We start from the raw sequence: 26,262 nt of genomic DNA on the forward strand, positions 1-26,262 counted from the left end.
GTGCACGGACAGATTTAAGAGCCCTGAGGTGAGCCTTTGGCTGGATGAGTCTTCAGGACAGATGCCTCTGCCAACGGACAGGAACAGATGGTTAAACAGGAACTGTGCTCATAGGAGGCATGTCAGGGACAGGGACATGGATGTGGCAGAACTGTGGGGCTCTTTCCAGGGGAAGGAGCCTCAAGGCAGGCTGGATGCTGCCTGCCCCTAAACAAACAAGCAGAGATTCCTAAGGATGTTTCTTCTTGGGATTCTCTGATGCCTTAAAAGAACCATGTGGTTTGTGTGAGAGCATAGTTTTTTTTTTAAGAGATAAAAGGGAGCCAAGAGGAAGATCTGGTTTAGTAAGGAAGAAGATGAAGTGTTAAGCTTTCATGAAGGGGTGGCAGGACATCCACATGGATCTGCCCGAGGGGTTATTGGTATTGCTGGACCAGACCTTAGAAGAGGGTCAGAGTGGGAGGCATGGATTCAGGAATTTATGATACTGGCATTTCATTAAAGACAAGGGAGAGATAATAAAAAGGAAAGCAAAGACCAACACCCACTTTAACGAATAGAGAGAAGAGAGTGTTGCCAGAGACACAAGATTAAAAATGAATTGCTAGAGAAATTGGCCATTCGCAAAAATGTAGCTGATCTTATGAAAAGTAGATACACAAATCTTTTTGTATAGGAAATTTGCTCTCCTGACTCGCTGTCTTTGATAAATTCCATTAGATAAGGGAATTCTTTTGGAGAATAAGAGTTAAAGTCAAAAGGGAGGAATAAATCTTAAAAAAACAAAACAAAACAAAACAAAAACAAAAAAAGCTACTCCTTGAATATGACTGTTGGCACATGGTACTTTGCCAATCAGATTCATATGGAAATGCATACTTTGACAAATAAAAATATTTCTGCCAGCATTAAAATTTCCCCAGAAAAATAGAAAATGAAGAAATACTTTTCTATGCTGCAAGATGACCTCACTGTTGCTAAGGGGAATGAGGAAAAGAGTGTGGTGGTCTGGCGCCACCCCTAACCACCTGCAAGGTGCAATCTGGTAACTGTCTAACCCTCCTGGTTATCCTTAAAAACATTCCTGCTCTTCCCATCTCAGCTCACTGCTGAGGCCAAGAAGATAGTTTTGACCTTTAAAACAAAAAGCTTAAGGAATTTGGTTACTTTTTAAAAAACTTTAAGTAGGCTCCACAACCTGTAAGTTTGAACTCATGACCCTGAGGTTAAGACTTCCACGCTCTATTGACCGAGCCAACCAGGCGCCGCAGTTACGATTTTTTTTTAAGTTACGAAAACATACTTAGGTAGTTAAAATAATTTTGCCTCAATATTCTAAATCCTGATAGATTCAAATAGAGTATAGAATTTTATTTTTAGCTCCTTTAGGCTTTATGGAATCAGGAAGAAGAACCAGTTTTTGCCTTTTAGACCTAATTTTCTTTTTCTCCTGAGCCTTTTCTCTCAATGAAGTGAAAGACAAATTGTTCCTCAGGTCTACAGAAAGCAATCAAAGTGTCACCATACTCCCAAGACTTAGAAGACTGGGGAGATAGGCAGAAGCATCGTATGCCGCTTGAGCAAATGTTAACCAAAACATAGGCAGAGCTGGGGCCTTTGGCTTGGAATGTAAGTGGCACAAGGAAACTCACGTCAGACTAAGGGCTTTGTATAGGAAATGAAAAAAGCAGTGGCACCAGACTAGTGTTTTCTTTCTGGGTATCTTGTTCAGTCCCAGTTTATGATAGTGCTGCTCACCTGTGTGACCTTGCTAACGGATGGTGATGGTCATTTGATGGGTATCTGTTTTATCACCTGTTGAATTACACTCGTCATCAGCTAGCTCGCTCAATGCTTTTCCAAGCCATGAATCACATAACTCCTTCGAGAGGCATCTGTGCAGGGAGTAGTGACAGCATTCACGTGTCTAACGACTTCTAGCTAACAGCTGCTTAGAGCCACCCAGTGTAGTTTACATGGTAGGAAGGGGGGGGGGGTGTGCTAGTTAATCCAGGCTATTCTTCAAATAGTTTCCTTTATTCAAGGCTTTTTGTTTGTTTGTTTGTTTGTTTGTTGACAGAAAGTGAATGTGTGGGTTTTCCATTCAACAGAAATGCATTGAGTCTCCTTTTAGATTCTACTAGCACCTATATACTATGGTAACTAGTACTGAGGGCTGGAGAAGATTAACCCACATGAATTAAGAGGGCTTGTTCTCAAGGGACAAGAAGATAAGACAGAGATACAAAGTTTTGGGGAGTGACTTATTTAATGTGCTAAGTACAGAGAGGGAGTGACTTCTGTCTGTGTGGTTGGGGAGATCAGAGACATCTGCTTAAAGGTGGATATTCTGCTTTGAAATGGATATTACTGGTAGTAAGAGTTCATTGTTAGAACTGGAACAGAAAGGAGAGGGACATTCAACAAATGGTACAAAGTGTAAGTATGGAAGTGGGATTCTTTTCTTTTCTTCTCTTTCCTTTTTTTTTTTTTTTTTTTTTTTTTTTTTTTTTTTTTTTTGGTGAATCATGGACTAATCCAGAAGCATGAATAACATGTACAGCATTAGTAGAAAGTTTGACTGCGTGAGCACAGATTGTGGAAGGCCTTGGATGACAAGCTAAGGGATTTATACCATATTGGTGATGGTCACTGGGGATCTACAGAGGATATTGGGGCAAAAAAGAGTGACCTGAGCAAAGTTTTTAGGGAAAGTCAGATTTTACCCAATTATGGCTAATGTAGGGATTGGAGAGAAAGAAGCTGGGGATGTGGAGACTTATTTGCAAGGATCTGGTGACAGTGTCCTGAGAGCTCTACAGAGGTAGTAGTAAGGTCTGGAACGGATAAAGGGGAGACAGTTTGTGGAGGCAACAATGACGAGACTCAGTGGAAATGCATATATCACAAAATAAAGAAAAGGGGAAGGCAAGGATGAATTCTCTACAAATGTATGTGAAAAACTGCCCCATGTAGGCAGTGTGGGAACTAATGGCAGATAGGAATCAGAGTTTGATGTGCCAGTGGAGCATCTGACTGAGGATTTGTGGTGAGTCATCAGTAATGAAGGGGTTGCACTCCGGAGTGGTTGGGACTAGGGACAAAGAATGAGAGGCAATGGCATTGGGGGGAATATTTGTCTGATAGCAGGAGTTGGGATGGGGAGTGTCTGTATGTTAGGAGAGTAGTTAGGAGGTGAGAAGTCATGACGTGCCTTTAACTCCGTTGAGCCGGAGAGTGAAGAAACGAAGGCTGTAGGTGCTTCTGAGCAGAAGCGGTGCAACCAGAGGGAGCCGTCGTGGTGGGGGTGCGGGACCTTTGAGGTCCTGCTGTTGTTGGGGCAGGTTGATGGGTGAGAGTGATGGTTTTTGTTTGTGTATTTAATAAGATTCCTGAAGGAGAGTTAAATGTTGTATCTAGCAAGCTGTCAGAGATGTGCAAGAGAGTATTTGGAGCCAGAACTTTACACTCTGGGCAGTTGAAGTGAATGAGGAACTGACCGATTAAGCAAAAGCGGAAGAGACCAGAACAGAAATGTGACGTTAGGAAGTTAGAGGCAAAAGAGAAACAATTGAAGGATATCTTGGCTTTTACTGATGGTGTATTGGTTAACACTGTAGGAGACTGAAGGAAATACCATGAAAGCTCTGGAAAGAGGGTTTCCAAAAGAAGGCAGTAGTAATAGTGTCAAATAAGGTAGATGAATTAAGGGAGAGGAGGACTGTGAAAGTTCACTGGCACTACCTTTGGGTGGTGGGAGCTAATATTTCACTGGAACAGCAAGAAGAATAGAGGAGACAGGTGTGGGGCGTGGGCCATAGCATTTATTCTGAGGGGTTAAGGCTGCCTTTTGGGTGTGTTATGTTCAGTTAACTGTGATTCCTTTTCATCAGTGGTTTAGAGCCTTTGTATAATCTTTGTTAAATCTCTAAGTTCTTCCATGGTTTTTACTCCTTTCATCTATCCAGCCTGAGAATATTCTAGATATAATAGTACCCCATAGACTTCTGTCTGTTCAAATTTGGTTCTGAATCTATGAGTCAGACCTGAAGGAAAATCTAAGAAATTCCTTTATGACACCTCAACTAGGAAATCTAATTCTGGGAGCTATTGTGTTAGATGCCTTCTCCTACCTCAGTAGCAATGCTTTCTTGGTCTGATCTGTTGTTTCAATGTAATTCAAGGCTAACATCCAGTCTTGTTATTTAGATTTCAGTTTTGAGGGTGTAAAAAGTAAGATTAGGAGGGTAGGAGTGATAAGTCTTCATAAAATACAGATAGCCTGGAGAAGGCTCTGGCAGTTGGAAGTGCAAAATCCTCATCTAATGGGCATAGTTTTACTCCTAAAATTCCTTTGTCCTTTGGATGTGAGAACATCATTGCCCCTCCACTCAAAGCTAAAGCCATAAACAGTGGATAAGTTCTTGTGAAGCCATTGGCTTGTATAACATGTAACTTCTTTGGAGAACCCAATCTCCATTTCTCATCTTATTAGAAAGGAGACCAACTCAGGATGTTGGGATAACCCAGCAGCTTTCCACTCCTCAATGATTTCTAGGTTCCCCTTCTTCCCACTGGATTTTTAGTTTAGTCAGACATTCTTTTGAACACATGGTGGTGGACTCAGTCATAGAGACTAGATCTCTGGTGGGCAGGAGTTCATTGGAGGAACACTGTGGACTGAGCTGGAGTCAACTTTTAGCTAGGGCTGGAGGCCCTTAGAAGGGACTGTGAACAGTGGTCAGAATTCACTAATTTGTCAGAGCAGACATGGTAACATCATGTCTCAGGGCTATTCTGTGACATGAGAGAGTAATAAGCCAAAATCCTAACCCTTAACCCTTTTTTGATTTTTCTGCTCTTTGTATTAATTCTCATTTATTTCTTATAGCAGCCCTGAGGAATGGGTAGGTCCTATGCCCGTTCTACAGATAAATTAGTTGAGGTTCAGCAAATTAAGGGAATTATATAGGTTATACTGCAGACCAGTTAAGGAGCTAGGATTTGAATTGGTTCTGCTTGATTCAGTATTCATTTCCCCATAACACATTGCCCTTCAGAGGGACAGAAGCAGAACATGTTTATATGTAGACAGCTTTTTATATGTTTGTATCTGAAAAATCCAAGACCATGTGTTGTATTTCTTTGATTTTTCTGCCCCCTTTATTTCTTGCCTGTGATTTGTTCTTTTGGTTGACATGCTACTGCCCACCCCAGACAGAGATAGATGGGGGGTCTGTTTTCATCCAAAGTAGAGAGGTTTCAACATCACTGGGTGAGCTGTGTGTGTCTCTCTCTTTGCTGCATTCCTTCTCTCTGGGGGCAGGCGGAGCGGAACACAGCTGTGGCTGTTAGGCCTAGAGCACAGCTGTAGTCAGCCGGCCAGTTGACACCATGGCACATGGTGTCATGGTCTCATTACTCAAGTGTGTCCAGCTCAAGCTGCTGCATGATTGGCATTTGTCAGGGCCACGGTTAGGAGAAGAATTCTATGCACTTTGTAGGAACAATTTCGCAATGCCTCCTATTCCATTTACCACACGTTCTCATAAAAATGTCCTGAATCCAAGCTTGTTTGCGTAACACCACACTGCTGGTTGCCTGCTTCGTGTACTGATCCTGAGGAATTCTGGTTATCGTTTGACCTTGGGGCTCTCATTGCCTGTGAGGTCGTTGAACAGAGCTCTGTGTTCATCTTGATTTTAGCGCAGCTACGTTAAATATGATGCATGTTTTGTTTAACTGATAATGTTAAGAATAGAAAAAGGGACCACAAGGATAGTAAATCATTAATATATCGGGCGGTGACGGCTGGTAGATTACACCTTGAGAAAAACACCAGACTCACTGACAACAACCAAGAATAGCAAATGGAAGTTCTCCTTACTTAGATATCTTTTTATTAGGCTCCTTTTCTTCTTCTTTTTTTAATTTAAAATCATGAAATGAAACTAACAGCATTTCCTTTTTTTTGCTATTTTGCAGAAAAAACCACTGTCTGCAATAATAAAGGAAGTCTGTGATGGGTAAGTGTTACTTAGGATACGTGTGAGTTGCTTCAGTCCACAAACTGGAATCTAATAAAATATTCCTGTGCAAGTATTATTGCTCTATTATTATTATTTTTAGTTATAACATTATTTATAAGTCACTACCTGACCTCCGCAAAGACATCAAGAATCACTCTGTACGATTTACATGCCCTCTTACACCAAAAATTTTCTGTTGTTCCTCAAAGAGCAGAAAGTGTGAAATGGCTGGTGTGTGCACATTGGGGCCGGTTTTATTTATTTTGAAAAGTTGTGGTTCATTCATCCTACTCAGCAGGGAGCAGTCTGAAGTTCCTGAGGTTAAATACACACCTCATCTGGTAAAAATTGAGAGGACCATTCAGGCTCCCATAGAAGACGAAAGAATTTAAAGGACAAGTCAGTGTGTGGTTTTGCTGCCCCATGGAACTTGACAGTGTTACAGCTTTCCTACCTCTCTTTGGCTGGCCTTAACAATCCAAAGGGAAAGCATGTATAGAATTGCATGAGGTTTTTCTGCTCCAAAGCAGAATTATGAAGACAGTGTTACTTGGAGTTTATTTAAGACCTGGGATACTTGATTGGAATGTTTCCATATGCAGCAAGCATAGTGATTAGGGATTGCAGAACAGAGACCATTGGAATATAACAATTATCAAAAATTTAAATTGCATTCATTTCTTCTGTGTTCTTCTTTCTGCTCCATTCCTTCAAAATGGGGGAGGAATATAACATTGTATTTAAACACCCCTGCCTCAAAGCCATGAAAATGAAATGCTTCAAGGTGAGCCACATTCCATCCACTAGGTGTGCAATAGGACCACAATGATCCACAGAGGAAATGATTGGTCAGGGCGATGCAAGGTGGGCTAATGTCATTCCAGTGTTAGGAAGCTCACTGGGGGGTGTGTTGGGTACTGGCCAAATTCCAAGTGTAGGGTGCTTCATCCTTCTAATTCTGTCACACTGTAAAAGTGACAATGACCCAGTTTTTTTTGTTTTTCTGATCAGTTTATGCTTATATTTTTAAGGTGGTCCCTTGCCAACCATGAGTACTTTGCACTGCAGCACGCCGATAGTTCCAACTTCTATATCACAGAAAAGGTAGGTCAACCACATTATTTAATCTGGGACACTTCTATTTAAAAAAATTAAAATATGACTGATATTTCCTGTGTTCAGGACTAGACTAGACCTGCTGATCTAAATTTTAAACCTCTATCATCTGTAAAAATAGAGTGTGCAGAGCAAAGACTGCTACTTTAGTATGAACAAGGCAATAGTTAGCGTCTTCAGGAGTGAAGACCAGATATGTTTCTGCATCACGTTTTAGCAACTACATTTGCCTTCTAACTGTGCATATACTAGTCATTCTTATTCCTTGGTTACAGCATTTATTTGATGTTTAATGACTCCTTTCTCAGACTGCTTTTTTTTTTTAAGAACAATCTCTTAAGTCCTGTTTAAAGTAGTGGAAACGATGATAAGAAACCTTTTCAAAGGCAGCATTGTGTAGACACTGAGTATTCTGTGGCTCAGGGAACCTTGCATTCTTCGTGGGGGATTTTTTTTTTTTTTTTTTACTCTTTAAGAAGTTTGGAGGAGAAGGAGGGAGTGGTGAGGACTAACGTGGTTGTGGCAGCAAGTAAAAGCAATGTCTCCGAGAGATCCCTGACAGGAGAAGGGAAAACTAATATTTATTCAACACCTACTGTGTGCCAAGGAACTGGGCTAGGCACATTTACATCCGTTTGTGCGTTTCTTCCTCAAGACTAACCTGTGTTGTAAACAGTATTGGCTTTGGTTCACAGATAAGAAACTGAACCATGAAAGTCCAATGGCTTGGCCAATATCTCACGAGCAGTAAATGATACAATCAAAAAACAAGTTTAGGTTTTTGTGCTTCAATCACTTTGCCTTTTGGGAATTTCTAGAAGAGCTTAGTGTTTAGTTAGTTTAGTTTTATGAAGAATTCACTGAAATACATAGAGTCAATATTGTCCTCATGGAACTTTATAACCTTGTGGACTTGGTGGGGAGGAAAGGCTCAAGCCCCCTGAACAGTTTTCATGACAACAAGGTAGTCAGTTCTGGGACAGAAGTGAATACAAAGTGCTCTTAGAGGAGGGGGTTATTGGGTGACCTCAGGCTCCAGACTTTGTTCCTCCCAATCAGCAGTCCCTGGAGCGACCATCAGTTTACCTGTGAATCAAGTGGTTGTGCAAGGTGGAGGCTGTAACGAGGGTCCTGCAGTTACCGTGAGGGCTTGCTGTCCCCAGAGGAGTGTGTGTGTATGGGGGTTGGGGGCAGATGGCAATTCAGTACAGCCCAGTAGGAGTATAGCCACAGACTTGGGAATGCTTCTCAGAAATTGCTTTGTTCTTCCCAGATGGACACTGGAATTTTCATAACTGATCATGTTTTTCTCTTCCTACTAATTGACAGAAAGCTGAGAGTCAACAAGTGGACTAGATTTCCTGGCCTGTGTTATATTTAATTTTACTTGTTCCTTTGATGTGTTCTACAAACACTTAGTTTCCTGTCTTTATTTTCCCTTAGCTTCATTTTCTTACTATTTTTCATTGATTCTTTACTGATTTATATAATATGCATGCTCTTTTTCGTGAGGTAAAGAGGGTATAAATAAGTAAGTTAAATGTTAGCAGTTAAACATACTGCTGTGGATATCTTTAAGCAGAATACGGTCTCATTTCAACTCGGTTCACCTTTTAAAGATAACTAAAATATTACAACTTTTAGGGTATTATCAGAAAAGATTGGATGGTTTCCTACTATTTGGAGCATAATACGAAAAAGTGTAAAAAGTATTGAGTGATATAATTATAGGGCGATAGAAGTTATAATGGATTTTTCAAATATCACCAATTAGTGGGCAGTGCTATCAGTTTTGTTGGTTGCAACAGCATAAAAAATGAGAGTAGAATAGATCACAGCACTTCACCTGTGTTGTTTGTAAATCCTTGTGTCGTACACACACATATACAGGACATGTGTATTGTGCTGGTTTTTTTTTACCTTGGGTTGTGGTAACAGCCCAAAGTCACGGAATCACAATATCCCTGCATTTGGTTAATCTGTATTGACTTGTGTCCCCTGGTGGCTGTGCTGTAACCTGTCATCATTGGCAGGAGACGTCAGTGTGTTGTAGATGACTAGGATGAGATTCTCAGACTGTAGAACATACTCATTGCAAGGAGAACCTTTTAGAAATGGACATTTTCAGATCCCAACCCTAGAGACTCAGATTGAGCTGGCCTTGGATATGGCCTAGGATTTTGCAGTTTAAGAGCCTCCATGGAATTCTAATGGAAACCCTAGGACCACCTGGGGGGATATAGCTCTGGGGCTGTTTTTTGGTACCAGTACCTTGTGTACCACACTCTGTGCATCGTGAACAGAAGTTATGCACTAAGTTTGACTTAGAAGTATGTGTGCAGCCAATTCTTGGAATAATATAAAAATTCATAAAATATTTATGCTTTTGTTCTAATGAAAATTAATGTATACACAGAAAATTCAAACTACTCAGAACAGTGGGAAAATTATTAAAATTAAAAAAAATTTAATGTTTTATTTATTTTGGAGAGAGAGAGAGAGAGAGAGAGAGAGAGAGGCAGGCAGGCAGACAGGCAGACAGGCAAAGTACAAGTGGGCAGGGGCCCAGAGAGAGGGAGACACAGAAACCAAGCAGGCTCCAGGCTCTGAGCTGTCAGCACAGAGCCCAACGCTGGGCTTGAACTTGTGAACCGTGAGATCATGACCTGAGCTAAAGTTGGACGTTTAACCAACTGAGCCACCCAGGCACCCTGAGAAAATTGTTATTTTATCAGGCATCTTAGTTGTTTTTTAGAAAATCTTGTGTTGCCTGAGAACATTGTTAATGTTGAGTTTGAAAGGGACCGCCACCTATGTTTGTCATCCAGTCTGTCTGTCTTCAGGGGGCAGTAGCAGAGATTATTCTTTTATTAAGAGTTTAGGGAACGAGAAGACTCATCTTCCCAATCATTGCTCTTTGTTTGTAAATAGAATGTCATCACTCTTCCTCCTGCAGCTGTTAGTGGGCACAGCTGTGTGTGCATGTGATACAGAACTCACATGTCATGCACAGGGCAGGAGAGACCTTGGATCCTGGGTCACAGGGGCAAACCTGGGCTGCCTTCAGTCTGCTGTTAGGTTAGTGCAAATACTCCTATACATAGAGCCCATTTTCCATTTTAGCCTCATTTTGGTTACTTACAGCCCAGTGAGTTGTTAGGTAATATTTGCATTACCATGGTAACTGGTGACTAATTTTTGAAACTTGTACATGTTCTTCTTAGTTACTGATTTTCCCTTGCATATGAGGTGGTCTCCCCCCCTCTGCCAGAGATAAAATATCACCTGTAATTTGAAAGAAGAAAAATTCTCCAGGCTCGACAAGCTAATGCATTTTGTGACTGATGGACGGATGCTTGTAATTCTCTTCTAATATCCTCAGGAAGGCACCTCCCTACTTTTCTCATGTTATCCAAGTGCATTTTTCCAAAATAGTCTCATTTGCTTATTGGGCCATTAACTTTGGTTTTTCAGTGGGAGAGAATATTATGTTGTTGAGCAGTGTTCAGCAAAAGCATAGCATAGAAATCCTTACAGAAAATTAAGGTTTAGCTACTCACAAGCTCAAATTCTGCCCCAGAAATTTTTATATTTCAGGGTGATGTCCGAATGAAAGAGAGAGAGAGAGAGAGACAGAGAGAGAGAGAGAGAGAGAGAGACAGAGGCAGGAAAAAATAAAAAATAAAAAGTGAATTGTGTATCTTTTTTCAGCTTTATTGGGGTATAATTGACAAAATTGTAAGATCTTTAAAGTACATGGTGATTTGACATATGTATACACTGTGTAAGGATTCTCCCCATCTAATTAATTAACACATCTATCACCTCATGTGCTTATTTATTTATTTGGTGGGAACATTTAAGTTCTGTTAGCAAATTCAAGTTATATAACACAGCATTATCGACTGTAGTCATCATATTTTGAATTAGATCTTTAGACCTTGTTCGTCTTATAGCTGAAAGTTTGTGTTGTTTTACCAGTCTCTCCCTGTGTTCCCTGTCTCCTATCCAGCCCCGGAAACCACTTTTCCACTCTCTGTTTCTATGAGCTGGACTTAAGTGATACCATGGAGTATCAGTCTTTCTCTGTGTGATTTATCTTACTTAGCATAATGCCCTCAAGGTCCATCCATGTCCTTGCTAATGACAAGATTTCCTCCTTTCTCATGGCTGAATAATATTCCACTGTGTATATGCCACATATTCTTTTATCCATTCATCCATCAGCAAACACTAAGGTTGTTTCTACACCATAGCTGTTGTGAATAATGTGGCAATGAACATGGAAGTGCAGATATCCCTTTGATAGCCTGTTTTCATTTCCTTTGGATAAATATTCAAAAGTGGGGCTGTTAGTTAATATGATAGTTTTATTTCTGAAGAGTTGAGGAACCTCCATGCAGGTTTCCTTATTGGCTGTACCAATTTACATTCCCACCAACAGTGGATGAAGGTTCCGTTTTCTCCACATCCTGGCCAACACTTGTTTATTTATTTGATGATAGCCATTCTAACTGGTGTGAAGTGATATCTCATTGTGGTTTTGATTTGCATTTCCCTGATAATGAATGATGTTGAGTACCTTTTCATGTACTTATTGGCCATCTGTGTGTCTTTGGGAAAATGTTCATTCAGTTTCTCTGCCCATTTTTAAGTGGGATTGTTTGTTTGTTTATTTGTTTTTGCCATTGAGTTGTGTGAGTTCTTTATATATTTTGGGTATTAACCCCTTAACAGATGCAGGATTTGCAATTATTTTCTCCCTTTCCATGGGTGGCCTTTTCATTTTGTTGACAGTTTCCTTTACTATGAAGAAGATTTTTAGTTAGACATATCCTACTTGTTTATTTTTGTGAATTGTGTGTTTAAGTATTCTGGTGGAATTTGTCTTCCAAAAATTTTTTATATGGAGAGACTGCTAATAAGCATTCTAGCTCATTATCCTCATTTCAGTCTGATGATGTATTTTTGTCTCCATTTTACAATGAGGAAGGTGAGACCGAGAGAGAGGTTAAACAACAGGTTGTATAGGTCATGCAGATGGGCAGTGGTTAAGCTGAGTCTTGGACCTGGGTGGGTCTTTCTTCAAAGCTTTCTAGGCCATCTCCTGGAAACATTCTGTCCCCACTGCCCAGGCCCCAATATGTTTATGATTCTTTTCTGTGGACCCCAGACCACTGATCCTGATGGTAATTGCCTCACGAAAATACATACAGGAAGTTACAGCCAGCTTCTTGTGAGCATTTGTTACCAGCTTCAGTCTGTGGCTTCCTTATTCCCTAAAAGGATAACTTGGAGGAAGTTGTAACAAGTAGTGTTCCACTCCCTAGAAATTAGCAAAGTACAGCTGACCCTTGAACAACAGGGGTTTGACCTACCCTGGTTCAGTTATACATAGATTTTTTTCAATAAATATAGTACAGTACTGTAAATGTATTTTCTTTATGATTTTCTTAATACCATTTTCTTTTCCCTAGCTTACTTCCTTGTAAGAACACAGTATATAATACATATAACATACACAATATGTGTTTCTCAGCTGTTTATGTTATTGGTAAGGCTTCCAGTCAACAGTGAGCCATTGATAGTACAGTTTTGAGGGAGTCAAAAGTTATATGTGGATTTTTGACTGAGTTGGACCTCAGTGCCTCTGACTCCTATGCTGTTCACAGGTCAACTGTACATTTTCATTTGGATTGTATGGATTATATAATTGTGCAAGGTAGTATTATTGTACTAATACCGTTCTTTTTAGGAAAGTTGCTTTGTCATCCTTAAACCTAAGCATTAAGAGAGAACAGGGCATAGTGAAGGATGCCTTTGGTAGACTGTATGTTCCACTGTTAACCCCCTACTAAGACCTGTTTCAGAATGTCTGAAGTATAGTGATATACCTTGGTAGGATCTTATTTAGATTAATTCTTATTTTGTAGGAAGAGAGATGGCCAAGCCTCATCTGGGCTCTCTTAGCCAAGCTGGCTGCAGCAACCTTTGGGAAGGAAATGGGGTCATTTGTGGGGCATCCCTTTTTATGCCATTCTCACTTCCCAGATGCTCTTGGTTCTCAAAGGCCTTGAGACTCCCAGAACCTGGGTAGATAAGGATTGTGTCCCTGGGACTTGTATATTCTACCCGGTCAGGAGATCACTCAGTTAACCATGTGGAATTCACTTCAACTGTCATGCTTTGAGTACTGGGCTCCACAAAGGGCCTAGTGAGAAGAATATGTTCCATTCTCTGCATTCGTGATCTCACTGTCTAGTGGGGGGACATAGTCTTGAAATGGGCACAGGTTTTAAGGAAGGAGAGGAAAGAACCGAATAATTATAGGAGGGAGGAGGTCACCAAATGGGTCTTTGAGCAGGCTAACTATGTCTGATCTGAATTGGGAAATATATTCATTTAAAGACCACACTCTTTTTGTGAGTTTTAGCATCCTGGCAGGCCAGTTTGGGAGTGCTCTGGTGGGGGGAACAACTACCATGAACATTTATTGGATGCTTGCTCTGTGGCAAGCTGTGTGCTAAGCGTTTTGCATGGACTGTTTGTCTTATTAAATCTTCATGGAAAGCCTGTGAACCGGGTTTTATTGTTACATGTTCCATTTTACAGAGGGTACCGCTGAGGGTCAGGGGTGTAAGGAAGTAGGCTGGGATTGGACCCAGGAAGTCTGACTCGAGAGCCAGTGTCCCACACTCTTGGGCTGTGCTGTGAGACAGGCATTTCGGCACGCCTCATCATGCCATACCAGAAATGGGAGACATACCAGTTCTGGTGCTGGAGATGAAAATAGATTCTTTCATCATCTTCTTTTGCCTCCCTAGTTTCCTCTGTTGAAAGTCCTCATTCTACCAGCTTTTGACCTCCTGAAAGCCCTTGACTCGACATACATCCTTGACCCAATAACCCAATTTGATCAGCATTGTTGGGCCAAGTAGTTTGCTTTAAAACTTCTGAAGAGGTACACACATCACCAGTAGAGCCTCTTTTCCATTTGGAGCAAAGCTAGTAAGTCCAGGGGAACTGGCTTCACCTCTGTATGGGAGGGTCAGCTTTGTGCAGAGATGGTGGATGACACCTCTGAACTGGGTCGGCTAACACAGGGGTACGTGTCTCCGTTGGTCGCTACAGAAAATGAGAGCAGGAGCGTCCTGTGGCTGGCTCAAGATCGCTGTAATCAAAACAGTTCAAATTTGTGCATATGCCTTGGGTAATTTTTATTTCAAACGTGCCCTTTTTTGTACGGTGGATGTAGGCTGTCTAATAAAGAGAGAGCAGGGGCATTTTTGTTAACCACATCTTTCTCTGTTTTGGGTTGGTGTCCTGAAGCACAAGACATCTCACGTCAACCTGGCTCATCTTCTAAAAGTGGCTAAAATCTTGTGGGGTTGGAGGTATTTCTGAGAAAAGATTGGGGAACTTTCTTCTATTTTAGGTATAATGTGAAAGTGCAAAACTTTTTGGATGATAAGATTCTAGGACAATAGAATTAATAGTAGGGGTTTTCAAACTGTAGATCATCCCTCATTAGTGGGAGTTACATCATTTTAGTCAATTGAAAGAGCTTTAAGAATGGACTGTAATAGAGAACAAAAATAACAGTCTGTTGCATGTGTTGTTTTGCTTCTTATACATTCATAAAATACATGCGTAGTCTTAGTTTTGCCTTGGCTTGGGGGCAGAAGTGTTGGAGAGTCACTGAAGATCATTACAAGGGAGGGTTCGCTAGGGAGAATAAATACAAGGCTGTATGTGAAATAGTTTAAGGAAGCCTCGCGATTGGAGTGTGTTCTTCCCTGAAGAAAGTGTCACGCATCCACAGACCACCACCAACACTGCCACCAAACAATATACAAAGCAAACTGAGGCATGTCTTTTCCTGGGGAGCTGTCCTGCCCCTGGTTCCTGGGCAGGAACCAGACGGCAGCTCTATGGCCTGGTGCCCTGTGTCCTTTGCCTATTGTCACAGAGCCAACGGCACCACGAGCTGACACATTATCCTAGCTGGGCCCCCCATACTCTCTTCTGGGAATCTGAAATTCAGGGGTGAGTTGGGTGGTGGTGTTTGCCGGAACGGGCAGTCATATGGAATCACATCTGATGGCAGATAAGTCATCCCGCAAGCCAAATAGTTGGTAGAGCAAGCTGTAAGCGCACAGAGTAAAACCAGCCTGCAGGAAGGATTGAGGTAAGTGGGAATGAAGGCCCCCGAGGGAGTCAGCAGTGGTGGAGAGGGAGAAGCTCCCATTCTGATTTCCCTCTCTGCTTTCTGTGTCCTGTCTTTGCACCCCTGAGAGAGGACCTGCCGGGGCTTTTCAGTCCCACCCCTTTACTTAAACCACTTTATGTGGGTCTTGGTTACTCTTGATCAAAGAACTTTCACGGGCATAGGCATTTTAATTTGAGCAAACCAGAGCCCAGGAATGTAAATTTCCTGACCCAGCCGCATTCCCTTTTCTGCCGCCTACGGTAGAAGATTCTGGATTTGTTCAACAGAAGCCACTGTCACCACCTCTGCAAGCTGCCCTCTGCCAGGTGTGACCGGCACGGGCCCCCACCTGCAGACCTGAGCCAGTGCCCCAGGACCGGCTCTCAGCAGGCAGGAATGCAAAGAAAAATGTTCCTGCTTTTCACCTTGCCCTGTCCACTCAACTCTCCTGGGGTTCCTGACTCTAAGCATTTCTTCCGTGCTGCCCCTTTGCTCTCTCCCGTGCCTTTCTCACAACCTGCTGCCTGCTGTGGCCTTGTTAAAGACTCTACGTTCACATGTGCCTTGCTGCTGAGTTCTCCCTTTTTTTAACTTGTGATTGAACCTGACTTTTATTATGGACGCTCCTTGCCCTGATGGCTGCTGGAATGCCTGTCACCAGCTTTTGGAAAGCACTGGACTCTCCTAGATAGGCTACTTGTACTGGATCTGCCAGCTTATAACCCAGGGCTGTCAAGCAGAAACAGCCATGCCAGGAGGAAACAAAACAAAACAAAACAAAACAAAACAAAACAAAACAAAACAAAACTATGCATGCGTATGTTCGATAAAAGAAACTTGTATGGACTTCCCGGATGTGCCAGGCACTGTGTTGAGCCCAAGATAGTTCCAACCTTCGTGATTCTCAAAGTCCAGGAGGGAAGAAAGACAAATAAATATTTAGTCCAAATTAGCCAGTTATAATTGTTAAGTGTCACAAAGGACAAATGTAAGCATCCAGACCTAATTTAGCCTGGAGCAGGTGACATTTAAGCAGATATCTAAGACAAAGGTGCAGGGCGAGGCCCTTGAAATGGGCATAATGTGGCTAGAGAGTTTTGCATAAGCCTCAATTCTCAAGGCCTTGTAAGGCCATATTAAGGATGTTAAATTTTATTCTAAGGGCATTGGGGAGCCTTATGGTTCTAAGCTAAACCATAAATGACTACAGACTTCCCTGTGATTAGTCTGAATGTATCATGCTGGAAGAGTGGTCAGCCTATGCTAGAAATGATCAGAAAACCATTTACCATGGAGAGGAAGGAAATGCAAGGGTATTTTGAAATAGATCTAGAGACTGACATCAAATGCTGGGTAGCTCTCTTGATTCCAAGGAGAAAATGGGACCAGATAAAAATCTTCTTGAAATGTCTGCCTTCAAAAAGCTTGCCACGGGGGCATCTGGGTGACTCAGTCGGTTAAGTATCTGACTCTTGATTTTGGCCCAAGTCACGATCTTGTGGTTTGTGGGTTTGAGCCCTGCATCAGGCTCTGTGCTGACAGTGTGGAGCCTGCTAGGGATTCTCTCCCCTCCCCTTCTGATCCCCACTTGTGCTCTCTCTATCTCTCTCAAAATAAATAATAACTAAACTAAAAAAAAAAAGCTTGCTTTGTATTAACCTCCTTGATATCTTGGCTAAGGTTAATAATAACATATTGCAGTTAAATTGAACTGTTCTCTTTATTTATTTCCACAGTGCTGTCTTCTTGATAAATTTGTTGATTTGCACAGCCAGATAAAACGTTAATATAATTATCTGACTAACATACTCAATTTTAACATCCCTTTTGGGTACTCCTAATATAGAACATAAAACATTTTCTAACTTATATTCATAGGAAAATAAGTAGAAAAAAATCTTAATATTTCCTGTAGATTGGGGCATAGGAGTGAAAGAGGGAGAAATCTATTTGCTCAGATTTGACATTTAAGCATGTGATGGGATGAAAAAGATAAGTCCCTGATTTCATAGAGTTTTCAGTCTAGAGATAAACTAGATAGACACCAATTGATGATGGATGGGGGTCATGTTTGAAAAGATTATTGGGAATATGATTTTTGAATCAGTTAGGTTTATAATTTGATCCTCTGTGGACCTATGTGATTCAGTGCACATTTAAAAAATCTGTTAAGTAGAATCTGAACTCTTATGCTTTATTTTTTTTTTTTTTAAATTTTTTTTTTCAACGTTTATTTATTTTTGGGACAGAGAGAGACATAGCATGAACGGGGGAGGGGCAGAGAGAGAGGGAGACACAGAATCGGAAACAGGCTCCAGGCTCTGAGCTATCAGCCCAGAGCCCGACGCGGGGCTCGAACTCCCGGACCGCGAGATCGTGACCTGGCTGAAGTCGGACGCTTAACCGACTGCGCCACCCAGGCGCCCCTCTTATGCTTTATTTTTTAAACATCTGACTCATACACCATAAAATCTTCTCAGTTACTATATATACTGCAATGGTTTTAGTGTATTTATAATATAATATGTAGTGTTTTAGTTTTTAGATAGTAAGTCTGTGTCATGTCCACCTGGGGTACTTTCATTTTCCAAAACAGCAGCTCTCAGATTTAAATGCAGATCATGTGTCAAATCTAGAGGTTTAGATTCAGTAGATGAGGGCTGGGGTTCAAGCATTTTTAACAAGGCTGTTGGTCATGATTGCACACTACCACTAGAAGTGTGAGCAGGTTCTGGATCTTTCCCCTTATTCCTGCGTATGATGAAAATCCACATTATGAAATCTTATTGGCCTGTAGGCCTGGGTGCTCCCTGAACTGGAGGCATCATTTTACTGTTGCTGAAAGAGCATGAGGTCCAATTTCTTACTTATTTAACCTGGCCATCAAGGCGTGTCACAGTCTCGCCCCAGGCAACATTTTCAATGTTGCTTGTCTATCTTGTTTTCTCAACTTCAGAGAAACTGCCTGAATAAACTCTAAATAAACCTTGCTTCTGGAATTCAGTCCTGTTCTTCCTCCCTCCCCTTCCTCCTATTATGTGTTTCAGGTACAGGACTAGGTGCTTTGGATAAAGACACAAAATAACATACTCCTTGCTTCTGGGGAGATGAATCTTTGCAACAAACACACACTGGAAGCAGTCTTATTAAAATAACTGCCATTTCAGGACAGCTGACCTCTTCTCCCTACCAATCCTAAATTGTTTGAGCTGGAAGAAACCTTGGCTATTTGCCTGAAAGAATCTTAACCCCAATTCTGGAGATTAGTTTCTTAATTCAGTCTTCTTTGTAAATTTCTTCCCATCTTTACTGCTTTCAGAATCATTGTTTCTTTAGTTATTGTCTGGTAGTTTCATTTGTAGAGAATCAGAACCTGCATCTCTTTGCTGTTGCCTTGAAATGATGTTTAACTATTTGTGTGCTAATTTGTATTTTCTTCTCCATGGGATTCGAAACACCTTGCAATCAAAAATGTGTTCCACCTCTAGACCCCTCTTACCAGTGTCTCACCTGGTTTCTTGAACAAAAAAGAAATAGGTGTTTGAGGACTGTTTGTTGATTTAATGCGATGCAGTTTTCTCTGTAAGATAGAAAGTACAATTAGTCTCTTAATAAATATGTATGATGTTGGTTAATTCAATTAACAGAATAGGCACATACACTTTCAGATTATTCACCATGGAGGAATTGTAGAGTGAATAAATGAATCTTAATGCTTCTCTAAGAGTCTTAAATCAATGTTAAAAAGTTGAGGTTGGCTTTGGTCCCCCACAGCTTATTAATTATCTCTCTAAAATAAGTACACTATATATATTCACACACACACACACACACACACACACACACACACACACACACACACATCTGAATTTGATATTCACACATTGCTGAATATCAATTAAAATTTTTAAGGGTTCATGAAGTCTCATAATAATTAAATCAGTTCTATGGATTGAAGTACTCTCTATTTGGAATAAATGACCTATTCCTGAGAACATGGTCAGCTTTAGGAATTTATCTCTAGTTCAGTGCAATTGCCATGGGGAGGGAAAAATAAGAGCCCCCTGTACCTTACAGTATACAAATAAATCATTATTATGCAGATAATCAGACAGTAATATAATTTTAGTCAGCATTATCATTTTTATTTTCATTATAGCAAATTACAACCTCTAAGAATCAAACTATACTTATGGAAGATAATTTACCCCAAATTATGTGATTGTTCAATTCTGAGAAAGTGTATTTTACTTTATTTCACCCTGGGGATCTATTAATATTCATGTGGCTCACCTATCATAAGTTCTTCACTTTAGTCAATTGACTCTAAGGAAGCAGCAGTCACAGGAGAGCAGAGAGAATTCTAGGCTTAAATAAATGAATGCTTCAGACTTTCCGTGAAGGAAAATATGGGCCATGGCTTAGAAACCTTGTTGGCATTCTCTACCCCACCCCTACACACTCTTTTTCATTACATGAAGGAGAAGTTTATGATAGTCACACTCCACAGTGGTGACCCATTTTCCAATAACCAGTGAACAACTGAATGCAGCTGTTTGCAGTTGGTTTTGCATGTACATATGGTGAAAACATGTCACCAAGAACAGAGGTTGGAGCCAGCATTTTGACCAAAACAAAAAACGCTTTGAAATAATGTCATTTTGTGTTGGCTTGTGTCTTGGTCCTTTTAGGCTGTTATAAGAAAATACCCTAGACTGAGTGAGTGACTTATAAACCATAAAATTTTATTTCTCACAATTCTGGAAACAACAAGTCCAAGACGGAGGTGCTGGCAGATTTGGTGTCTGGAGAGGGCCTGCTTCTTGGTTCAGAGGTGGTCATCTTTTCACTATGCACTCAACATAGCAGAAGGGAGAGAAAGCTCCAGAGGGTCTCTTTTTATAAGGACACTAATCCCATTTGTGAGGGCTTTACCCTCATGACCTAATCACCTCCTAAAGGCCTCACCTTCTAATATCATCATATTGGGCATTAGGATTTAACAAACAAATTTGGGAGACACAAGCATTCACTCTGTAGTAGTATCTTGCCACATGTGAACCAACACTTTTTTATAATTACTCCCCAGACCTTACATTTTGAATTTCTCCAAGTCAGGAACCAAAAGATTATTAATATTATTAACATTTACTTTAGGTGGCGCATGGGTGGCTCAGTCGGTTAAGCATCCAACTCTCGATCTTGGCTCAGGTCAGGGTCTCATGGTTCGTGAGTTCTGAGCCATGCATCAGACTCTGTGCTGACAGTGCAGAGCCTGCTGGATTCTCTCTTCCTCTTTCTCTGTGCCCTTCCCCCATTCACGCTCTTTCTCTTTCTCTCTCAAATATGTAGACTTAAAAAAAAATTCTACTAAAGAACATACTAGATTTTTCCCAGTTCAGTAGATGAAGACAGAAGGCCGGGGTTGAGCTATGGGCAAGATGATGGCCCTATGGCACACCTGGGTGTTTGATTCCTGTGATGTTATTTAGGATGAAATGGTAGGTACTGCTTGGCTTCCCTCAGCCCTTTCTCAACCCATCAAGCTCAACTTATTAAAATTGGAATACACACACAATCACACACACCCACACATGTGTACGTACTCCTCAGACTGTCCGGACCTTCCTCACGAGCTATGCAGCCCTGGGATTGGGCTTTGGCCAGCCACTGCCTGTTCTGGGAATGTCATCTCACCTCTATCCTGGTATTTTGTTCTCAGTGACTCAAACTAAATTGGCTGTAGACTTTCTGAAGTTTTCTGTAAAAACATTTTTTTGGGTGGTTTTAGAATTTCCTAATTAGAGTTTGGGAATTGGATGGGAGCTATCATTTTAAATCATTTGGTGCTTTTCCTCTAGGGAAGACTTGGAAGAATATATACTTATTTCAGGATGAAGAAAAAAAAAAGCCAGTCTAACTTGAGTCACATAAATGAGAGGGCGCAGGAGAGAGGAGGTACTGACTGCCATCAGAATTACTCAGATGTCAGTGGTTTTATGACATGTTATTTAATGTTTACCACTGACTGTTGGATAGAGGCTATCATGGTGATTACACAGGCAGCTAACTTTTTTTTGCTTAGGCTCCCTAGCTTGGGTTTGGTAAGATAGGACTGCTTCTAGAATTGCAAGCAAAGATAAATGCCAGAGGTCATGATAATTCCATGTTCTCTAGTTCAGTTATTAAACCAATGAATAGGTTGACTCAAGTACTCAAACATTTAACTGTGTCATGCTCAGATACAGAATGAGTGACGCACTCTGAAGGCAGGCGCTTGTTTACCAAGAATGGCCCTAGAAACACTAGAATACTCCTAAACAAAACTAACAATAGTAAAAAACAAAACCAGTTATCAGTGGAGGAAAACAGTTCTGAGAAAGGCTCTGTGATTCTTACAATGTGTTCCGCAGCCAGCAACTTAACTGCAGATTTCCTAAGCATAATCTCATTCATGGTTTTTTTTTTTTTTTCTTTCAGAAATGAGGTTATTTTTGTCTAGCTATTAGACTACATTTTCTCAAAGTTTTAGGCTGGAAACAATATAGACATCATGTGTTTGTGTCAAAGGATAAAAGATTCATGAAACAGGGGCGCCTGGGTGGCTCAGCTGGTTAAGTGTCTGATTCTTGATCTTTGCTCCAATCGTGATCACACGGTCATGAATTCAAGCCCTGCATCAGGCCCTGCGCTGGGTATGAAGCCTACCCTTTTTTCCTTTTTAGGAAAAAAAAAAGGTTAATGTAACAATAGTCACTTATACTATTTGGAAAGCCTTTAAAAAATTTTATTTTTAATGTTTATTTTTGAGAGAGACACACACACTCAGAGCGTGAGTCGGGGAGGAGCAGAGAGAGGAGACACAGAATCTGAAGCAGGCTATCAGCATAGAGCCCAATGCAGGACTCGAACTCCCAAACCGTGAGATCATGACCTGAGCTGAAGTTGGATGCTTAACTGACTGAGCCACCCAGGCACTCCTGGAAAACCTTTTTTTTTGTTGTTGTTATTTTTAGTATGTTATTTTCTGCATTATTTTATATTTTTAAAATGTTTGGGAAGACCTATCAGGATGAATTCATGACTATTAATGGTTGTGATCCACAGTTTGAAAAACATTTTATTACAAGGTCCCAGACACAGATTTCCTCATCTTTTAATCTCAATGTCTAGAACAGTGCTCAGTAGATATTTGTTTCATGAAAAATGACTACCCACTAGAACAGTAAGTCAGTGACCCAAGGACAGACTTAAGGGGTAGGCATGAAACAAAGATCAAAAGAAAAAAGAGAAATAAAAAAAAAAAAAAGGGAAGAAAGTTTGGTAGACAGACTGGAGAGAGCAAAGAGATTTTAATCTCCACCTGTTTGCAGTTTTCTGGATGTGACACTGGGTGACATAAGGGTTCTAGATTGCCCACTCTTTCCACTGTGATCAGAGTTAAGTTACGGTAATAATTATTGCGTGACCTTTTTTTTTTTTTTTTTATCTCCATTGTTCCAGCTGTCTATTGTTGCTTCAAAAAACACCCGAAACATAGTAACATAAAACAAAAACCCATTATCAGTGGAAATGATTAGTTATACTCATTGATAATCTGGGTCGGGGATTTGAACATGGCAAAGCAAGGTTGATGGCTTGTAATTCATTGCTTGGAGTCTCATTTGGAAGGACACAAATATCTGGGAGATGGAATCATTTGGAAGCTTCTTCACTGGTCTGTTTGGCTTCTGGACTGGAATGACTCAAAGGGTGGGCACCCATCAGCTGGAACCATAAACTGAAGTGCCTACATGTGGCCTTTGCATGTGGCTTGGGCTTCCTTGCAGCATGTAGCAGTGTTCTGAGAAGCTCCCTGCGATGGTACTTCCTAAGAGCCAGTGTTTCAAGAGAGCCAAGCAGGAGCTGCATGGCTTTTGATGACCTAGCCTTAGAAGTTCTCTGGAATCTTCTGCTATACTCTTTTGCCTGAAGCAGTCATAAGCCTGCCCACAATCAAGGGCAGAGGACAAGGGACCACCCTCTCTATAGAAGGAGTGGCAGAGAACTCTGGGGCTTTTTCATGAAACCACCGTATGCAACATCTCTTTAGCTTTCTCTTTCAGGGAAGAGCTGTGAGACAGGTTTCCTACTTTCCAGAGATTATCCAAAGATTAAAATGTGTTTTTTACTTTTGCTAGATTTCAACTGCTTAAGCTAAGAGGAAGAAGAAAATATAAAGGAAGAAAAGTAGAAGAAAGTTTGCATCATTAAAACATACAGTAGCAATGAGACAATTTCCACTTCGATAAAGTATACAAGAGGCGAAAAGATCTGTTGCTTCTCTTTTTTGAGGATGGAGGGGGGACAGTGATTGTATAAATTGAGAAAGTGTTCACAGGAAAATAGAGGGAGTTTATTAGATACTTTGATATTTACTCCTTCTTCTTCTGAGAATAATTTTGGGGGAAATTGGTTCACTTCCTTTACCACACTTAAAGTTTCAAGTCCAAAAACAAAAGTGAGCATTTTGTTACATCAACTGCACTTGTAAACCAGTAAGTAACCACTCTTCATTTTTCAAAGACGATCATGAAGTTGGTGCTGTAGCTACAGAGAAAGATCTGAAAGAGACCTGGTGGGTTAATTGCAGTGCTGTCGAATCTCTGGTACTGATAGAGGTCAAGTTAACCTTGGCTATCAAGCACACTTGTCATTTCTCACTCCTTTGGCGGGGGGGCGGGGGGGGCGGGAAACCCCAACCAAAACATAAGTTTAAAAATGATTCATTATGACCTTATTTAAGATTTTGCATTTCATTAAGAGATGACTAGGAAGGGATAGCTTCCTCTTACATTATGGTTTTTAAAAATGTATTTCTTCCCTTTTGCCATTCTTTCTTTGCTCCCTGACTTTTATTTTTCCCTCCTGTGATCCTGTTTCTTCCTGCTGATTTTTCCTTTCTGTCTCTCTGTGACTTCATTTTTCTTTCACTCTATCTTTCCTCACTATCATCTTTAGTTTATTAGCCATCTTTTAAAAAAATGTCTCTTCCCGGGCTGTGTTCATCTACTTTTCTTTCTTTTACCCTGTGGTCAGATGCCTTATCTCTTGTAACTTCAGACTTGCAAGCACTGTAGGTTTAGGTTTTTAGATATAAAAAAAAAAAAAATAATAATGAGGTACCACTTTACTAATTTAGTGTAACTTATATAAAAGTCTTTTCTCAGTATTTGCTGCTCCTAAGCAAGCTGATATGAAGTAATCAAATTTCATTTACAAAATTTACACAAATAAGGTAAGCACATTGGAGACATATTAAAAAAAGAAGAGTCAAAATTGTTTAAATGATCACAATCCTGTTACTTAGAGAAAACTAACATTTCAGGATACATATTTGAGTTTGGATACATATTTGTTCTTGCAAAATGAGATCATAGCATACACATTTTTTCATAACTTGCATTTTTTTTTAATTTGAGAGGCAGACAGTGCTAGTTAGGGGAGAGGGGCAGAAAGAGAGAGAATCTTAAGCAGGCTCCACGCACAGTGTGCAGCCTGATGCAGGGCTCAATCCCACATTGAGATAACCACCTGAGCCGAAATCAAGAATCCATCACTCAACTGACTGAGCTACCCGGGTGCCCCAGCATAATTTACATTTTAATGTAATACATACTGGACATCTTAACATGTTAGTTAATATACTCTGCCTATTTCATTGTGTACTGAAGAATAAAAGGCTTAATACTAGCAAGACAATATGTAAGTTACCTAGCTGTGGTCATCCCTCAGTGAGTCATATTTTCTATTTATTTGTCAAACTTTCTTCATGGCTGAAAGTATTCAACTTAGTTTTAAAATCAGTTCTTTTTGTTTGGACTTTTTACTTGCCTTTTTTCTCTTCTGTTCTATTTTTTCTTTTGTTTTTAATGTTTTACTAATCTTAGAGAGAGACAGAGTACAAGCAGGGGAGGGGCAGAGAGAGAGAGAGGGAGACACAGAATCTGAAGCAGGGTCCAGGCTCTGAGCTGTCCACACAGAGCCCGACATGGGGCTTGAACTCACGAACCGTGAGATCATCACCTGAGCCAAAGTTGGATGCTTCACCGACTGAGCCACACAGATGCCCCTCTCTCTTTTGGTTTTTTAAAACAATACAATAGCATCCATTCTTTAAACTGAGGCTTTTTGTGATTTTTTTCACTGTTTCCTGAGAAAATAGAAGTTTAATGATGAGTCAAAGAAACGGGGTCATCCTGGCTTATACAGTCACCATTTGTTAAGGACACCCTAGGCACCAGGCACTTTAATGGATGATTTCATTTAAGCATTTAGGGCTCACAGAAGCCTTAGGGGTTTTGGAGTTTTAGGTTGCAGAGCTTCTGGCGGTGAATTTTGGAATTGAAATGAAGATCTTCTGTATTATTATGAAGAAAGTTCCATTTCAGGGGTTTTCAGAGGTGGTTCAGGAATTGCAGATGTATTTAGTTTATACAGCCTTTTAAAATATTATTATGAGTTCTTTAAACATAAGTAAAAGAATCAACAGAAACTGTAATAAGAGCTTCATCATTATTAAGGTGCCAGGTTAAGTTGACTTTAAACAGACATCAATATGAAGCATTTCATTTCCTCCATCCCTGTGCATATATTTACACTGCTTATAAATGTGTCATTGACTGGGAAGATTGTACTGTTTTATTTTAAATCAGGCATGAACCCATCCATTCAAGCAAAATCATTAAGCAGGTTTACTGCTGCTGTACCTGTGTGCTGGCCCACATAGATCAGGGGTGGTTCAGATATATTGGCTTAGGAGCATGGCTGGTGTCCAGTAACAGGTGAAAATCTAATTTGATTCCTTTCTGTGAGCTTTGGATTTTTTTTTCTTTTTGGTCTGAATTTGAATATTTATCAGGAATGAGA

General features: G+C 40.5%; 1 protein-coding gene across 5 annotated transcripts in view; it reads left to right on the top strand.

Annotated features, from left to right (window-relative positions):
• The window catches only part of ELMO1 (engulfment and cell motility 1), a 727,703-nt gene that overhangs the window by 309,640 nt on the left and 391,801 nt on the right, over nucleotides 1-26,262 (top strand). For all 5 annotated transcript variants that reach the window (XM_086692444.1, XM_086692474.1, XM_086692460.1 and 2 more), the window contains 2 exons: nucleotides 5,986-6,026; nucleotides 7,061-7,133. In XM_086692444.1, the coding sequence (XP_086548570.1) occupies nucleotides 5,986-6,026; nucleotides 7,061-7,133 (114 nt within the window). The remainder of the gene's footprint in view (nucleotides 1-5,985; nucleotides 6,027-7,060; nucleotides 7,134-26,262) is intronic.

Source organism: Puma concolor, chromosome A2 (assembly GCF_028749965.1).
Source record: "Puma concolor isolate L17-30 chromosome A2, mPumCon1.1.hap2, whole genome shotgun sequence".
In the NCBI taxonomy this organism is placed as follows: domain Eukaryota; kingdom Metazoa; phylum Chordata; class Mammalia; order Carnivora; family Felidae; genus Puma; species Puma concolor.